General features: G+C 39.6%; 1 protein-coding gene across 3 annotated transcripts in view; it reads right to left on the reverse strand.

The window, feature by feature from the left end:
- EXOC4 (exocyst complex component 4) overlaps nucleotides 1-15825 on the reverse strand; it is a 752773-nt gene extending 736948 nt beyond the window's left edge. For all 3 annotated transcript variants that reach the window (XM_077770716.1, XM_077770717.1, XM_077770718.1), the window contains exon 1: nucleotides 15723-15825. In XM_077770716.1, the coding sequence (XP_077626842.1) occupies nucleotides 15723-15808 (86 nt within the window). In that variant the 5' untranslated portion in view covers nucleotides 15809-15825. The remainder of the gene's footprint in view (nucleotides 1-15722) is intronic.
- Between the last annotated feature and the right edge of the window lie 3870 nt (nucleotides 15826-19695).

Consider the following 19695-nt stretch of genomic DNA (forward strand, 5'->3'; position numbering starts at 1 on the left):
TGGCCTGCCCAGGACTCTAGCCTGAGCCTCAAGACCACCTACAGGTGATAACAGACTATCACTCTGGAAGCCTTTTAGGGAATTTTAACAAAGTAATAAAAGAGTCCCCAGAGTGACAGCTATTAAAGACTGAATTGAGACATACCCCCTACCACTACCAAATTTATATTGAAGCACTAACCCCCAATGTGACTCTTTGGAGATTAGGGTGTCTAAGGGAGGTCATATGGATGGGGCCTTAATGAGATAGCCAACCCTGATTGGTAGCTCTTCCACCTGACTTCTAGTCTCCAAAACTCTGAGAAAATAAATTTCTGTTGAAGCCACTCAGTCTGTGTTTTGTTGTGGCAGCTGCAGCAGACTTAGACACCACCGTATACAACACAGGCAGTGTTATTTTGGTTGGCTAAAATCTCAAGGCAGATGTTATCGGTCATACTCCTTAGCCACAGCAACACAGATTCTCAGCAAATCCTCAAGAATTAACTGCGTAATACAGCCTCAGATAATTAATTAACCTGCTATAAGCAATATTTAACATAATACACCCAAATTCTGGCGACCCCTGCAGAATAATTAGCATTAAGTCTTGCTATCTGAAAACAGTTAATACGCTTACGTGTTTACTAAGGGCATTCCTTGTTGGTGTCCAGTGACCTCTCCTCCAGGAATAATGAAAATTAACAAAATAATTGATGTAAATCCCTTCAAACAACTCAGAAAAACTAATCACAAGGTCCCACATATCCAAAAAAGTCACTTATCAGGAAGCTATAGCTGTTCAAAGAACAATCTATAGGAGGAATCAAATCTCTGTGATACCCTTCCTGGGAAATACTCAGAGAAGGCCTCTTAGAGAAACCAGAGGTCTCTGAGCCCCTGTACTTTTTACTGATGAGGCACCTGAACCCCTCAACCAGTACCCCTTCACTCCTGTCAGGACAATTCTAATAGATTTTTTTTTTAATCACATAATGGAAACAGCACCAGACAAGGGGTCTCTTTATTTAAAAATAGAACAACCCATTGTCACAAGGCAAAAAATGAGTATTTTTAAAACCAAATACACAAGGATTAACTAGTTTCAGACCCTCACTCCAACTAGGAAAAAGAAAACTATTAGCTTATTGAGCCTTCTAGAATATTCCTTTTGGTTACTGATCCCAAGACAGGGGGAAAAAAAAAAAAAGCCTAGAGCAGACATTCTTGAATCCTATTTTCTTTCCCAAACTGCTTTTAAACAAAAACATTTAGGTTGCACTAAAGTGTGAGAGTAAGATTTTCTTTTCCTTTAAAGCATGAAACAGCCAACCCAAGAAATGCCTGACCTAAGATGTCAGCCGGGGAACTAAAGACAGTTCTACATATGAGTCGAGTATAAGTCCAAACTAAAGAGGAAGAGAAGAGATCAAGAATATAAACACTGACTACTTGAGAAGTGGTCTTCAAAGCCTATTCTACTAAGCAGAGCACTTTGTATATGATGAATCATCTATAAATGCTTCCAATAAATTACAAAAAAAGAGAGACACCCTCATAATTCTGAGTTTGCATGGGAAAAAAAATCACACATTAAATGTTTGAGATGTGTATCACTATATAATCACATAAGATATGGCTTCATTCAAAGCATAACTGAATCTACATTACTTTTTAATCCGATTTTATTATACTCAATTATACACTGCGACGGCTTGTTTCTTAATTATGTCTTATTAGATCCCACAAAATACAAGATAATCCCATCCCAACTGATAGCAATTCATGATGACAAGTCCCTCTGAAAAACTTTTCTGATGCATAAAAACAACATCCCTTAATTCACTACAAAGATTCATTTAATATCAAGTGACAGCAAACAATTTCTGCTTTAAAGTCAATTGAAAATTCACTGGTGTCTTGCTTCAGACAGCACTTAGGGCCAATTACTACACCCAACACATGCAGTTTTTCAATATTTCAATTAACTCGGTTATACAAAATACTTCTGGGGACCAAAAGCTCTAAATCTTATAGCCAACAGAGAAGGCCATTATCTAAAATTAAATAAAATCAGCCTCACTAAAGCATAAAACTGAGTCCAGGATTGACAGAGTCCATTTAAAATCCACCCCCTACCCTCACTTAACCAACATACCTCTTTTCTCACTTCAGCTTAAAGTTCCACGCCCTCCCAACAGGCTTCTCCACAGAGATCTTATTTTTCACCCCCCAGTGGAATGTTTCTGTCACTATAACACATTACAGCATTTGGTCACTTTGAGGGTGTAGGCTACTTCCTAATGTGGAGATTCTGGCCAGTTCCTCAGCAATCACATTTTAGAAGATAAAAGTAGGTGTTGCATGGTACTAGGTGATCTCAAAAATTCCAGATTACACCAAATAAAGCAGGTTTCTTAACTACAGGCATCCAGGAGACGTTAACATGTTATGTGCAAGGGAGGGAGGGCAGAAGCTGGGTGGACTAGACATGAAGAGTATGTCGTATTTCTTAGATTTGTCCACAGACCCTTGTAATGTCCCTCCCTTCCTCTCCCCAGTACATACCTATAAACACACCCACACATTTTCATGGAAATTTTCAAACACGTACAAAAATCAAGAAAGACTCCTCAAATAACCCAGCTTCAACAACTGGCAACACATCCCAATCCTGTTATACCTTAACTTCAACCCTCACCCCCCTCATTGTTTCAAAGCAAATACTAGACATGGTATTTTTACTGGTATCTATTTCAGTATGTATCTCTCAAAATTAAAAGACAATATTCTTAATTCCAGTAGAATTTACATAGTGTTATATTGGTTTCCGGTGTATAATACAGTGATTCCACAAGTCTATACATCACTCCGTGCTCATGACAATGAATGTACTCTTAATCCCCTTCACCTAGTTCACCCATCCTCCCACTCACCTCCTCTGTGGCAACTTACCAGTTTGTTCTCCATAGTTAGAAGTCTGTGGAGTATTTTTGTCTGTCTTTTTCTGTGCTCAATCGTTCTGTTACTTAAATTAAGAACATTTTTGTAAACATAGCCAAGATACTACTGTCTCAGCTTCAAAAAGTTAATGCTAAATTACGTCTAAATTACGTCCTAAAGGCTACCCAAACTCCAACTTGCATTCAAAACACCTGCTGATCTTGTTAAGCTGGAGGGTCTGCCCAGGTGTATAGCTGGTGACTAAGAGTCTTTTTTTTTTTTTTTTTTTTTGAGATTCTGACTTTCTAAAAAGCACTCAAATGCTATTTTTGGGTATAAAATGACATCTCCCATAATATTTAGCACAATGATAGGCACCAAATTTTAAACGGAAAGACACTCTTTGACCTATGTGCTACTTTATTTTTTGCAAAGGCTTTATAAAAACTTTTAAAACAATAAACGTCAAAAAAGTTTCTCCGAAGGAACTTAGAACTCTAAGTTTGCCTACCATGTCAAATGGTACACAAGAACCTTCCTATTAAAGGGTAGTTCCCATGCTTTTCAAGGCAAAATTTCCAACACATCAAGGACTGGCTACTAAAAAGACCAGAACTCATTTCATGGTTTGAAAAGCAGTTAAAAATGTAAGCAGCAGAGTAGATGATGATAGGGAACAGCCCACCATTGCAAACTGAAAAAACTCAAGCACAGATTGCAAACCCCAAATGCAAGCAAAAACAAAAAGCAAAACAAAACCACCAACAACAAAAATAATCTAAAGGCTATGCCACCCAAAGAAAACCAATTACCAGTGAGAGCTCAGGCTAGGGCGAATACTATCACAGGTATTAAACCAAACAAAAAAATGTACGTAAACAGATGCAAAATAGTTCCAAAGCATTTCTAGGAGTCCTGAAGGGAAAGTTCCTGGAAAAATATTATATGAAGTGAAAGTTTTTAGCTGCTTAATTAAACACTCAGCAACATATTACAAAATCAGAGAGGTCATTAGGGCTGAGATATGCATTTCACTCTGCTGCTGTACCTTCAGACAGCACATCTGATTACTATTCTTCCTCTCTGGGCATACACAGCTAATGAAATCAGACCAATGAAAATCAACCTTTAGGGATATTTTTCAAAATATGAAGCCCTGATGGTATTCCACTTCTGGTCGAGATGAAATAACAGGGAATAAATTTACCTGAGCATGTGAAAGTAACAACCACCAGCACCAAAAGAACCTGATTTTGAAATCTTAAACCTGAAGGCAGTTGGAGTTTGCAGGGCTGGTGACAGAGAGGAAAGAGAACTGCACAGAGCACTCTGCAGACCTGGAGAAGGGCTCCCTTACAAAGCTTCTGCTATCATCCGCGCATGCATAAAAAGAAACAACCCAAGGCCAGGAAAAGAACCACCAGTAAAGATTAGTGGACACAAGTATCTGAAATCACACACAGAGTGAAAAATCTCATGATTCACAGAGTACTGGATGTTGTATTCAAAAGGATTTTGCCACAGCAGTAACACAAAACTGGTACTACACCAAATGTTGCTCTGCTCCGAATGAGCACAACTTAAAATAAGACCTGAAAGGACCACAGTTTCCAAGTAACTTAACCACGTCCCAGAACAAAACTCGGGAATTTTTACAGGAAAACAAAGACATCCACTACCAGTACCCAAAAAGGTAAAAATCACAGTATGTAGTATCCAAAAGGTATGTAAGAATGTATTCAAAGGGGGGGACAAGTAGTAATCAACTGAAACTAACCCAAAAATGACACAGATGACAAAATGAATAAAGAACATTAAAAGTGTTACACCTGTATTCCATAGAAGCTATAGGAAAGACTGAACATGTAAAGAAAGCTATTAGTGATTTTTTTCTTAAAAAACCCAAATCAAACTTCTAGAGCTCATAACTACAATCTTATAAAAATTACATCACAAAGGATTAACAACAGATTGGAAATTGCAGAAAAGATGAATGAACTTGAAGACATAAGAACAGAAACTATACAAAACACACACACACCAAGAAAAAAAAAAAGACTGGGTGTGTAAACACAGAAGTGGCCTAAAGTACTAAGATAAATCTGACCAATATATATGTAAAACTTACACACTGAAATCCATTTAAAAACTGCTGAGAGAGGGGTGCCTGGGTGGCTTAGTCGGTAAAGCGTCCGACTTTCGCTTAGGTCATGATCTCGCGGTTCGTGGGTTCGAGCCCTGCCTCGGGCTCTGTGCTGACAGCCAGCTCAGAGCCTGGAGCCTGTTTCAGTCTGTGACTCCCTCTCTCTCTGACCCTCCCCTGCTCACACTGTCTCTCTCTCTCTCTCTCCTAGAAATAAATGAAAACATTAAAAAATTTTAAAAAAAATAAATTGTTTAAAAACTGCTGAGAGACATTAACTAAATGAAGAGATCTACCTGTTCAGAGATAAGACCACTCAGTATGGCTAAGATGTCAATTCTCCCATATTAATCTGTACATTCAATGCAATCCCATCCCAAATCCCAGCATGTTTTTATTGTAGAAATTGACTAGCTAATTCAAAAATTGATATGGAAAAAAATAAAATTCATACAGAAATGCAAAGGACCTAGAATAGCAGCAAAAACTTTTATTAAAAATTAGAATACAGTTGGAGAACATACACTGTCTACATGACTTATAAAAGCAACAATCAAGGCTTTGTAGGGACACCTGGGTGACTCAGTTTGTTAAGCAGCTGACTCCTGATTTTAGCTCAGGTCATGATCCCAGGGACATGGGATCAAGCCCGACATCAGGCTCTGCACTGAGTGTGAAGCCTACTTAAGATTCTCTCTCCCCCCCCTTCCCTCCCTCCCTCCCTCTCTCTTCCCCCTGCTCGTACTCTTTCTCTTTAAAAAAAAAAGACTGTGTGGCTGCTGTGTAGTAATGTTATTAAGATAAACAGCTGAATGACTAGAGAATCAAGAAATAGACCCATGCTGGTCAAATGATTTTTGACAGAGGTTCAAAAGAAATTCAGTGAAGAAAGCATAATCTTTTAAACAAATGATGCTGGAATAACAGGATACCCTCACACAAAATATGAACTGGAAAGAAATGGACAAGGATGCTCAAAATGTTCGCCTCTATGTTGATGTGGGCAGTGGTTACACAAGTTAAAATTCATCAAGCTGCAGACTTAATATACATACTCTATGTATGTATACCCCAAAAAGGGAGACAAAGTGAGCATACAAGTCATCATATGGAGTAAGATCCTATATTTAAAAAATTATTTCTATCTATACATCCAACATTTCACACACTCACACACACAGAGGCAGAGGGATGTCTGCAATTAGATACTGCTTATATCAACGATGGTTAATAATTTACAAATAATAGGGGCGCCTGGGTGGCTTAGTCGGTAAAGCGTCCGACTTTCGCTTAGGTCATGATCTCGCGGTTTGTGCGTTCGGGCCCCGCGTCGGACTCTGTGCTGACTGCCAGCTCAGAGCCTGGAGCCTGTTTCCGTCTGTGACTCCCTCTCTCTCTGACCCTACCCTGCTCATTCTGTCTCTCTCTCTCCTAGAAATAAGTAAAACATTAAAAAAAAATTTAAAAAAATAATAATAATTTACAAACAATAAAGTTTGGAATAATTTTCATCGTCCATCATTCTGCATTTCCACTGAATTCTTTGTAATGAATGTGCATTATTTTTATAACGATTTTTAAAAACTGGAAGCAAATTTCTTTTTTTTTTTTTTTTTACAAATAGTTTATTGTCAAATTAGTTTCCACATAACACTCAGTGCTCATCCCCACAAGTGTCCTCCTCCATGCCCCTCCCCCCTCCCCCCCACATCCATCAGTCCTCAGTTTTTGTCAGCATTCAAGAGTCTCTCATGGTTTGCCTCTCTCCCTTTCCCCCACCATTTCCGCCCTTCTTCTCCCCCTTGTTCCTCCGTCAAGTTCCTCCTAATCCTCCTATACGTGCAAACATATGGTATTTGTCCTTCTCTGCCTGACTTATTTCGCTCAGCATAACACCCTCAAGGTCCATCCATGTTGCTACACATGGCCAGATTTCATTGTTTCTCATTGCCATGTAGTATTCCATGGTATAGATAAACCACATCTTCTTGATCCATTCATCTGTTGATGGACACTTAGGCTCTTTCCATGTTTTAGCTATTGTGGAGAGTGCTGCTATGAACATTGGGGTACACGTGCTCCTATGCCTCAGCAAATTTCTTAATAGTTTTTAATTCTGGGTAAAGAGAATATGAGAGTTTATATTTTTCTTCTCTGTGATTTTCTATATTTTTTAATTCCCCCACTTAAAACTGTATAATTACAAGGGCACTTGGGTGGCTCAGTCGGTTGAGCATCGCACTTCGGCTCAGGGCATGATCTCGCTGTTCGTGGGTTCAGACCCTGCATTGGGCTCTGGGCTGACAGCTCAGAGCCTGAAGCCTGCTTCGGATTCTGTCTCCCTCTCTTTCTGTCTCCACTCACACTCTGTCTCTCTCAAAAATAAACATTAAATACATTTTTTAACGTGTAATTACAAAGACTATATAGCAGTACGAAAAAATTTTGTTATGCTAAAGAAAAAAATTAAGTTTACTATAATTACAAGTGTTAAACCTCTGAATGTACCTACACAGGATCCACGCAAAAACCTTAAAAAGAAAATGGGTAATGTTTGGGAAATTAGATTGTTGGATTTTTTTTATGACTTTTTTTAAATCAGCTTTTGTGATACAATTTTTATAAAGGAAAACGGGGAGAGTTGCAATGACAAGTGTGCACAGGAAGAGAACAAAAGGCACGGAATGTTGAAGATCCCACATGTGTCCAACAGTGGAGAAAAAAGATCACCTTTTCAACAAATGGTACTGGAACTGAACATCTACATGCAAAAAAAAAAAAAAGACGTAGACACAGATTTTATAGCCTTCACAAAAATTAACTCATTCCAGATAACAGTCCTAAATATAAGACAAAATATAAAACTCCAAGAAGTTAATACTGGAGAAAATTTAGATGATCTTGGATATGGCACAGACTTTTTATGGTTTATTTGAGAGAAGACATGTATGTGTACATGTGCACACAGGGGAGAGGCAAAGAGAAAGAGAGACAGAGACAGAGAATCCGAAACAGGATCACAGTGTCAACACGAATCCCGAAGCCGAGCTCAATCTCACAAGCCGTGAGATCATGACCTGAGCGGAAGCCAAGAGTCAAATGCTTAGCCAACTGAGCCACCCAGGTGACCCAGCACAGACTTTTTAGATACAACACCAAAGACATGACCCACAACAGAAGTCACTGATGAGCTGCACTTGAAGAAAATTATAAACTTCTGCTCTGGGAAAGACTCTGTCAAGAGAACGACAAGCCACAGACCGGGAAAAATATTTGCAAAACACATATTATCCACATAGATCCAACTACAACATGCAACTAAATGACAGGGAGACAAATACTCCCCTCTTACTCACAACAGAGTTAATAAAGACAGCCATCAAAGATATCCAGTTCCTGGCCGGGGCCTGGAAAACAGGTACGCTACTATACCCCTTGTGGGGGTCCGAATGACCATCTTCCCAGAGGACATTTGACTCTGTCAAAATACAAAATGTGCATATACTCAGATGCAGCTAATCCACCGAGGCTGCCATGATTTTACACCATGGGTATGCTCCCAGAGGTACGTGAAGGCTCACTGCAATGCATTCTTAACAGAAGACAAAAAAAAAAAAAAAAACACTTAAGAGTTACAAAACAGGTGGGAAAGGGACCATCAATTAAATAGATTATGGTGTGCCATGTGACAGAATGCTACATCGCCACTTAAAAGATTGAATAGATCAATATGTCTTGTTAGAAGAGACCTCCAAAATCGGGGAAAAACGAGCCAACGAACAAAGGTTCAAACATATACAGAGTATGGTCCCATTTGTTTTAAGAATATATAATACAGGGGCACCTGGGTGGCTCAGTTGGGTAAGCATCCGACTTCGGCTCAGGTCATGGTCTCACAGTTCGTAGGTTGAGGCCCCGCGTCGGGGTCTGTGCTGACAGCTAGCTCAGAGCCTGGAGCCTGTTTCAGATTCTGTGTCTCCCTCTCTCTCTGACCTTCCCCTGTTCATGCTGTCTCTCTCTCAGAAATAAATAAAAACATTTAAAAAAAGAATAATTTTAATGACTATTCCTTTAAATACATAGAACTTCATAAACAATACTATATATTAAATATTAAAGAATAGGGGCACCTGGGTGGCTCAGATGGGTAAGTGTCCAACTCCTGGTTTCGGCTCAGGTCATGATCTCATGGTTCATGAGATCAAGCCCTGCACTGGGCTCTGTACTGTCTCAGAGCCCGCTTGGAATTCTCTCTTGCTCTCCCTGTCTCTCTGCCCCTCCCCCACTCACAAGGGCACGCATGCACGTTCTGTCTCTCTCTGTATCTCTCACTCTCTCAAAATAAATGAACATTAAAAAAAGAAAAATATTAAAGAATATATATTCTTGTTTAAAGATCATACGTTCACACATACTCAAATGTAGTTTCTATTTTCCTCAAGGAAACAAATGACACTTAACAGAAGTATTCATTTCAGGAAAGAGATGAATGCAGAGAAAAGTCTTCGGTTTTTATTTTGTTCCTCTTGAAATATTTGAATTTTCTAAATATGTAACTAAATTGTTAAAATTATACATGTGCTTTCAGAAAATCATTTCTTTTTTCATGGCAAAAGGGGTTATCTAGACAAAGATCACAGGCTTTTCAATNTTTAAAGATCATACGTTCACACATACTCAAATGTAGTTTCTATTTTCCTCAAGGAAACAAATGACACTTAACAGAAGTATCATTTCAGGAAAGAGATGAATGTGGAGAAAAGTCTTCGGTTTTTATTTTGTTCCTCTTGAAATATTTGAATTTTCTAAATATGTAACTAAATTGTTAAAATTATACATGTGCTTTCAGAAAATCATTTCTTTTTTCATGGCAAAAGGGGTTATCTAGACAAAGATCACAGGCTTTTCAATTTGCTGGTTTATAAACTTTCTGTCCCTAACCTAATAAACATTTTCTATTTTATATCTGTTTATATTTCATATGTTTCATATGCACATGGAAGCGTACATATATTTAAACCTAGCTTCTGTGGCTGACTCCTAAATTAATAATTGCAAACTTAATTCAGCTACATAAGGTTTCTTGGTTACAGAGAGAACATTCTGACAATTGGAATGAAACATTCACGCCAAACCGGAGAGGATGTTTCCAACAGAAAATTAACATCATATCCCGGCTGCTCTCTGGTAAACATTACCATCAAGTTTCTCACCAGAGAAGCTTCAGACCCTGAAAAGGAGGAAATGAACATCTGAGTGCGTTCTCTATGCCAAACTGTGTCAGGCACTTTTATGCATTCTAACTTTCCCCCAAACCATAGATCATACTACTATTTCATTTTGCAAATGAGGACTAAGACACAGTGGTCTGAAGTAACTGGTCCAAAGTTACAGTTTCTGCTAACTATACCTCAACTCCCACCAAGCCTGTGACCACACCAACCGACTGTAAGTAGTGGCTTGAAAAAACCCCATCGCCCAACATTACACATATCTGCCTCAAAGCCTTCAGGAAATCCCAATGTTAAAAATGACACATGAGGTTGGAAACTAAGACATGGGTTCCAAGATGTTAATTCTTCATTTCTGGCAGAAAAAAAGGGGTGGGGGAGGAGAATTATTTGCCCCTTATTTCCACATACGCTGTTGGATGTGGGAGGACTTCGAGAAAAAAAGGGTTTAGTCTCCAGAGAGCCAAGCAGTGATTTTTAAATAGAACTTCATGGCTAGTGCCAAGATGCCCCAGGATACAGAAAGAGCTGGAAACCCTAAAAACCGAAATGATGAAGAGAGGAGGTGTTACTGCAAACAGCACTAACCGCCTAACACAACTTCCAGGACTCTGCTCCGAACAGAGTGACCGACACGTTCCCTTCTGCCACAAACTGTGCCGTGGACCTCAAAGCTGTTTGTTCAAAGCTCTGATCAAAGCCCAGACCCCTTCAACAAAGCTTGCTTTGAATTATATATGGGGCTGACCAAAACACTCTCTGAGGAGGAAGGGAATTTAACAGGTGTCTACAATAAAGGATTTCCTAAGTTTTTGAAATTCCAACTTCTGTGAAGACATGAAAGTTGATGAAGCCGTGGGCCTTCAACTGCCTTCAAACCTCCTTGACATCTATAACCAGAGTCTGTCTACAGAAGCTCCGCTCTGAGGTTTCAATAAGGTCACCTCAAGTCACAGCCAAAGTTTGTCTTCCCAATTAAATGGTCTATTAAAGGCCAACTTACAAAGAGAAGTGAGTCAACATTTAATTGGGAAGCAAATCACCTAACAGTAAGTGGTAGACACATTTCCCAATTAAAAATCTGACAAGAACTCACAAAAATAAAATAGCATCTCCAAAATGCCATTCTGCTTATTTCCCATATAGAAAGGCTGCCTGCTCGGACTCCACACCAAACAAAAGGTTGGGGGGAGGGAAGAGGGAAATCAATAAAAAAGTAGGAAACAGCTGCGTGTGCACGCACATGTGTAAAACTGTCCAAATTTACATCAGCAGGTAATCACGACTCTGTCCACCCAATTAGTATCATTTTAAAGGGCCAGTGGCAAGACTTTAAGCCAAAAGCCGCAGTTAGGAGTGGCCTCTGACTAAGTCCCAAGCACTGGCTGTCTCCTCATCAAAGCCCCACTTTCCAGCCTGAGGGCCCAGCAATACCCGGCAAGTCCACCCTTTGAGACATCTGATTGACCTGAAATCTTTTTATTCAATACTTTTTTTTTATTTTTTTTAATGTTTTGTTTTTATTTCTAGGAGGGAGAGAGAGAGAGACAGCGTGAGCAGGGGAGGGTCAGAGAGAGAGGGAGTCACAGACTGAAACAGGCTGCAGGCTCTGAGCTGGCAGTCAGCACAGAGCCCGACGCGGGGCTCGAACCCACGAACCGCGAGATCATGACCTAAGCGAAAGTCGGACGCCCAACCGACTAAGCCACCCAGGCGCCCCTATTCAATACTTTTTTAAAAGGCTAAGAATTTCATTTGTGAGTCTCATGGTACTTAATTAACCATCTACCAAATATAACATTTTCATTACAACTACATGATACTTCTTGAAGCTGTTTTGTCTTTTAAATGCTTTAAAGTGGTGGATGATCACACCAGCATGATAGCTGTTATTTAACTAGCTGGTACCACAGCAGGAAATAGTGATGAGATTTGGCTATTCCCTTTGTCTATATCTATCGTATCTTTAGGTCAAACCCTTACCCACCTGTAGTTTCCTTATGCTGATCCAACTCATGGAAAGAGCATTAAATAAATGTGTTATGCTAATGTACAATAAGATATACAAATGACTTTTTTTTTTAGATATTTGAACAAAAGAACTGATGGAGAATTTTTAACATTCAACATTCACTATTCAAAAAAAACTGCTCAGTGAAATAAAAAGAGAAATAAAGATAAATAAAGCTAAACTAATCAAACATTTCAAAAGACTGTCACTGACAAGTCCTTTATTTGGTGACAAAATGACAGGTACAAGGGAACATGAAAGAGAACTGGCATGTATCAAATAGATCTTCGAGGATGCTATAAAATTATAAAAATTTTATAGAATGGGTTCAAGAAAGCTTTGGTCTTTTAAAGAGAATCTGAAAAGAGGTTAAGGAGAAGAGGAGGCGATCAAAGTTTTACATGAGGAATTAAGAAACATGAATATAGGGGCACCTGGGTGGCTCAGTCAGTTAAGCATCCAACTTCAGCTCAGGTCATGATCTCACCACTCCTGGGTTTGAGCCTAGCCTGGGACTATAAACGGACAGCTCAGAGCCTGGAGCCTGCTTGGAATTCTTTGTTTCCCTCTCTGCCCCTCCCCCACTCATGCTCTATCTCTCCTTCAAAAATAAACACTAATAAAAATTTGTTTTAAATCATGAATACAATGTTGCAAGAAGGACAGCACAAAGAATAGAAACAGACAAAGCAGCTTCAGAGTGACAGAAGAATTTACTAACAAGAAATACACATTCCAGGCTTTTTGTTTTCCTGTTTTAGCAAGATATAATTGACCTGTAGCACTGCAGTCCTTTAAGATATACAACATGGCTTAATATATTGTATATATTGCAAAATGATCACAATAAGCTTAGTTAACATCCTTCCACCCCACACAGTGACAATTTCTTCTCCTGTAATGAAAACTTTTAAGACCTACTCTCTTAGCAACTATGTTCCTCATTCTATTCTCTGAAGTACTCTCCCCAGTTTCTCCCCACCCAAACACCAAAGTTACTACCATCTTCCTCTCATTAACTGCCACTGTTTACAAAATTTAAACCGCTGCGTATGTTCAAAAGCACATCAGGGAGGTAACAAGGAGAGAGAGCTAGCAACACTTTCACTTCAACCCCACAACGTTCCTATGACTCAAAGAAATAACGAAATAAAAACATTAACACTCCAGAACCAGCAGTATCCAGTCTTAAATGAGGTTATATGTAACCATGAACTCCAATCCTTACTAAACTTGCCCAGAGGGCGCTGGGTGGACCAGTCAATGAGTGTCCAATTCTTTATTTCGGCTCAGGTCATGATCCCAGGGTCATGGGATCGAGCCCAGGATGGGGCTCCATGCTTAGCATGGAGACTACTTACAATGATGGGTCAGTCATTCTCTCTCTCTCTCTCTCTCTCTGCCCCTCTCCCGGGTTCATGCTCTCTCTCTCTCTTTCGCTCTCTCTCTCAAATAAAAAAAATTTTAAAACTTGCCCAGGATGCTAGGTCTGCACACTCCATTATATCATGCTAGTTAACAGATGTAATAAAAGTGTCATTCAAGTGGTGGGAGCTGGTCAGGATAAGGAAGAAAAATGACAAATATTAAAACCACAAAATCATATTCCATAGCAGCCAGCAGCAGAGTCCCCCTGAAGAACAAAGGAACAGTCAACCAAAGGCAACGTGTTCTGAACAAGCGTCAGTAAAAAAACAAAAATAAAAACAAAAAAAAAATGTTAGTCTGGTTTTCATGTTTTCATATGTAGGGTATTTAGAGGGAATGCAATTGGCATTTAAGAAAATTGATACACAACAGAAATGGATAAAGCTTACAGAATCCTAAGTACACAGCTGAAATGGCACATTTATATACAGCTGTCCCCCTCCCTAATCCACACTCCACTTCCCATGCCTCCTGGATTCCCATACTTCACCTGTCTCTGTCTCTCCTAGTCTTACGTCACAATTTTTCACTTCCATGTTACCCCTCAAGTGAACTATACTCTCCAGAACAAGGGCATGTCTGATTCGTCTTTGCAAACTCAGGGCATTCCCTCATTTGTTTAACATGTATTTACTAAGTATGTATTAAGGACCAGGCACCCTACTACAAACTAGCACTAAATGCAGTTTAAATGAATGTTGACAAGGCAGAAAAAAAGGAAGTTCAAAAAAGAGCCCAAATACATGTTATTCTAATTCCACAGGAGAGTAAGAAGGGCCACTACCAACATTCTCACTGTAGTTTTACTATCACGAAACATCTACACCACCTACACTGTACCAGAAAGAAATGTGGGTCCACACTAGACCAGCATTCTTGTATGGCCTGCCAAGTTTATTAAGTATTTCCACACAGAGAAGAATTATCCTCTTAATTAAAAAAATCTTAATTAAAAAGAAAAAGCCCCAAACCAAAAAAACTTAGTAATAATGATTTAATGTACGATGATAGGATATTCAAGGCCCTTAAATAACACCCATGAGATGGGTCTTTATCAGTCTATAAGTGGGGACCGTTTTGAAATTCAATCTACGCATACCTTCAAGCCCTTTCGAGCTACAAGGTACTGTTGAGCCTGGATTTTAAAAAATCAACAGGACGTTCNTGAGAAATACCTGAGTTTCAATTCAAAGGTCAACAAGGTAAAAACGTGTTAAATACATTTTATTCAGGTTGTTTTAATCACTCCCTCCCTGCATCATCTTTAATGCTGTTTAAAAGGATTCCCCCACCCTTACTCTAGTTCACATTTTTTTAAAAAAAGGAATCCCTAAAAGGTCCACTAATCCCACTCTTACCATACATATTCTGGGAAAATAGCAGATAACTCAAAATTTGTTTGGTTTTGTGTTGAAGGACTAGACCGGGCTAGGAAGGCAGAAAAAGATCGAAAACGGACGTGTGCCTTCAAACCCACGGCCCTTCTACCAGCCCACTACAGGCTCTGGTATTTGAAGCTGTAGCCATTCACAGGTGGTTGGAGGTGTCCGAAGTGTGAGAACACAATCTGCAACTCGTGACAGTAGTGCCCAGACTTCAGGGCCTTACACCCAGAAATCCAAGAAACAAGAAGCCTTCCCTAGTGAGCGCGGCTGAAGGCAATCCATAAATAAACGTTGTATGAGTAAATGAATACACCTGGCTTTCTCTACCAAGCCCCCACACAGCGTGCTTTTAGGGCCCGGGGACCCTAATGGAAAGCTCTGGCCCTAATGAAAAGACAGCGAGGCGGGGCTCCTCCCTCTAGCCCAACTCCAGAGAAAAAGGGGGAACTGTGGGGGTCCTTGGGAGGGGCTGGGGGGAGGCCAGGAGGAAAGGGGAGGGGTCGGCAGGGTGGAACCCAGCTAACCCTTCTCCCTTCCAAAGCGGAGGTCGAGCCGCCGCCCGCTGCCCCCTGTCCCCTGACCCTGCCTCCTGCCTCCCTCACCTGATCACAGAGATGAGCAGCCCCGAGGGGTCTTTGCTTTTGCTGACAGTGCTTCTGTATTTCCCAGCAGCTGCTTCTGCCGCCATCTTGGTACCGGGCGGGGAAGGGGAGAACCGGTATGCTAGAACGGCCAAACCGAACGTAAAGTCTGTAATTGACCTCGCTGGACAGTCCACCAATGGAAGAAGAGAAATTCAGAGACGCGAAACTGGACAGTCCAATCGCTGGAATAAGGAGGCGGGACTGAGGTAGCAAGTTTCGAGGCCGCGCACGCGCTCTAAGCATTCTGGGAATTGTAGTTTTTTCCGCGGTTCCTGGGACCTCAGGGAAGCTAAACCAGGGGCAACTTGATGAAGTCTCCCAGGGACTGTCTGATTTGCATTTGTTCTAATCTGGTGGGATTCTTATCTTTTTTTTTCAAATTCCTTGTTTTTAGAATTTTATCAGTTTTTTAATCAAATGTATCTAACGATGTCAAAATGTGTATATGGGGCGTGTCTTTTACTTGGGCGGTGTTGGGGAGAAGGATGTGTATGAGCAAATTTTTAATTTAAACACAAGTGACTTAAAAATAATTAGAGAGCAAAAATAAGACCCTGAGAGGCTTTTCTTTAGAAAATAAATGCTTATTCTCTAAAAGTACATTCATTTTATGTGTGAGTTCAGTAATCTTCCCATGTCCCTGTATTTCCAGATAATTATTTAAAAACATACCTACAAGAGCTCACAAATTGGATACTGACAAAAAGACCAAAAAACGAAATTGACCAAATTGCAGAATTTTTCTTCCCAAGCTAAATAAAATATAGATAGTAATAATGTACATTTGAGCTTTATTAATATTTTAGCTGGTAGGTTTACACTTTTTTAAATATGTATTTATTGGGGGGGAAGCACAAGCTGGGGGGAGGCAGAGAGAAGGGGACAGAGGATCTGAAGCCAGATCTGTACTGACAACAGTGAGCCAATGTGGGGTGTGAACTCACAACCAGGAGATCATGACCTGAGCTAAAATCCAACGCTCAATGGACTGAGCCACCTAGGTGCCCCGGTTTTTATATTTCTTGCATTTGACTCTATTGGCTTAGTCATTAATTCAGAAGATGAAATAAGCAAAAAACAAAGATTAGTATATGTATGAGAAGTATAAGTCAAGGAACAAGAAGAAAAATAAACATGAAGCTAGAGGGAAGGAGATGTTCCGCTTAGTAGCAGTAAAGATTTAAAGAACTTCAGAGCTGAAAACAAAGCAAATTCAGAGGTTCTGGAGTTGTGGAGCAGCAAACACAGAGCACATCAACTACTTTTCTTGAAACAATATAGAGGTATTAAATAAATTGTAGAACATCCATACGAGGATATAACATACAACCACTGGAGGAAAATATATATAGCCACTGGAAATCACAATTTTAATGGCTTTTAATTAAATGAGATTTTTCATGGTATGAGTACAAAAAGTAGGCTATAAAGTTAGATAACTGATGGAAGTACAGAGAGGAAACTAATCGGCCCTACTGGCCAAGAAAACTAGGAGAAAACCATGATCATTGCAGTTGATGCAGAAAAAGCCTTTGGCAAAACCCAATACCCTTTCCACAATAAAACACTCAGCAAACTAGAGATAGAAAGGAACTTCTTCAGCATGATAAAGAACATTTATTTTAAAAACACAGCTAGCATCATACGCAATGGTGAAAAACTGAAAGCTTCCCAGCTACAATCAGGCACCAGACAAGGATACCCACTTCTATTCAACAAAATACTGGAAATTCTAGCCAAAGCAATTAGGCAAGTAAAAGAATAAAAAGCATCTAAATTGGAAAGGAAGAAGTGAAACTATCTGTATTTGCAGATACTATGATTTTACATGTGAAGATCCTAAATAATTTTTTTTTATTTTTTTAATGTTTTTTTATTATTTTTGAGAGTCAGAGAGAGACAGCGCGAGCAGGGGAGGGTCAGAGAGATAGGGAGATACAGAATCCGAAGACAGGCTCCAGGCTCTGAGCTAGCTGTCAGCACAGAGCCTGACACGGGACTCAAACCCGCGAACGTGAGATCATGACCTGAACTGAAGTCGGATGTTTAACCGACTGAGCCACCCAGGTGCCCCCTAAAGAATTTTTTTAATGATTAGACCTAATAAATTAATTCAGCAAGGTTGCAGGATGCAATATCAAGACAAATCAGTAGTCTTTTTATACACTAGCAATGAACAATCCAAAAGAAAATTGCCAAAACAATTCTAGTAATAGCATCAAAAAGATAAAATACTTAAAAATGAATTTAACCAAGGAAGTGAAAGACTTCTATACTGAAAGCTACAAAATATTGCTGAAATAAATCAAAGAAGAACCAAATAATTGAAAGACATCCTGTGTCCATGAATTAAAACATAATATAGGTAAGATGCCAATGCTCCCTAAAGCTATCTACAAACTCAATGCAATTCCTATGAAAAATCCAATGGCCTTTTTTGCCAAATTGGAAAAACTGATCCTAAAATTATTATGGAATTGCAAGGAGCCCCAAATGGCCAAAGCAACCTTTAAAAATAACAAATTTGGGGGTACCTGGGTGGCGCAGTCGGTTGAGCATCTGATGTCAGCTCAGCTCATAATCTTGCGATCCTGTGTTGGGCTCTGTGCTGAAAGCTCAGAGCCTGGAGCCTGCTTCAGATTCCGTGTCTCCCTCTTTCTCTGCCTCTACCCACTCGTGCTCTCTCAATATATCTCAAAAATAGACAAACATTTAAAAATATTTTTAAGAGCACCGCCTGGGTGGCTTAGTCAGTTAAGCGTCTGACTTTCACTTAGGTCATGGTCTCGCGGTTCATGGGTTCGAGCCCCGCGTCGGGCTCTGTGCTGACTGCCAGCCCAGAGCCTGGAGCCTGTTTCAGAGTCTGTGACTCCCTCTCTCTCTGACCCTCCCCTGCTCACGCTGTCTCTCTCTCTCTCCTAGAAAGAAATAAAACATTAAAAAAATAAAATAAAAATATTTTTAAGTAACCAATTTGGAGAATTGAGACTTGCTGATTTCAAAAGTTACTAACAAGCTATAGTAGTGTGGCATTTACATAAAGATAGACATATAGAAAACAAAATTTATGGAGAGTCCAGAAATGAATCCATATATCTATGATCAATTGATTTTCTACAAGGGTGCCAATATTATTTGATGGAAAAAGAAAAGTCCCTTCAAACGATGCTAGGAAAACTGGATACACACGTGGAAAAGAAGTTGGGTCCTGTCTTCGTCCACTCAAGCTGCTATAACAAAATGCCATAGACTGGGTAGCTTATAAACAACTGAAATTTATTTCTGGCAGTTCTGGAAGCTTGGAGTCCAAGACCAAGGTGTCAACATAGTCATCTTCTAGTGAAGACCCTTGTCCTGGCTCATAACCAGTACCTTTTTACTGTGACCTCGGTGGTAGAAGGGACTAGGGACTTTCATGAAGTCTCTTTTATAAAGAATACTAATCCCTAATCACCTCCGACAGGCGCCACCTCCTAATGCTACCACATTCAGGGCTAGGATTCAAGATAGGAATTTGCAGGTCAGGAGGAACACATTCATATCTCACAGCATATTACAAAATTTAACTCATAATGGAATGAAGATCTAAACATAAGAGATAAAAATTCTTAGAAGAAAAAATACGGTAAATTGTTATGACCTTAGATTTGGCAATGGGTTCTTATATATCACACCAAAATCATGAGCAACACAAGGAAAAATAGATGACTTGGGTTTCATCAAAATTAGAAAGGTTTGTGCATCAAAGGACACAATCAAGAAAGTAAAAAGACAACCCACAGCATGTGAGAAAATATATGCAAATCATATATCTGATAGGGTCTTGTAGCCAGCATATGGAAAGAATTCTTACAACTCAACAGAAAAAGACAGAAACTCCAATTAAAAACTGGGCAATAAACTTGAATAGACATTTCTCCAAGGGAAATAC

The sequence above is a fragment of the Crocuta crocuta genome, unplaced genomic scaffold (genome assembly GCF_008692635.1).
Source record: "Crocuta crocuta isolate KB4526 unplaced genomic scaffold, BGI_CrCroc_1.0 scaffold266, whole genome shotgun sequence".
NCBI lineage: Eukaryota > Metazoa > Chordata > Mammalia > Carnivora > Hyaenidae > Crocuta > Crocuta crocuta.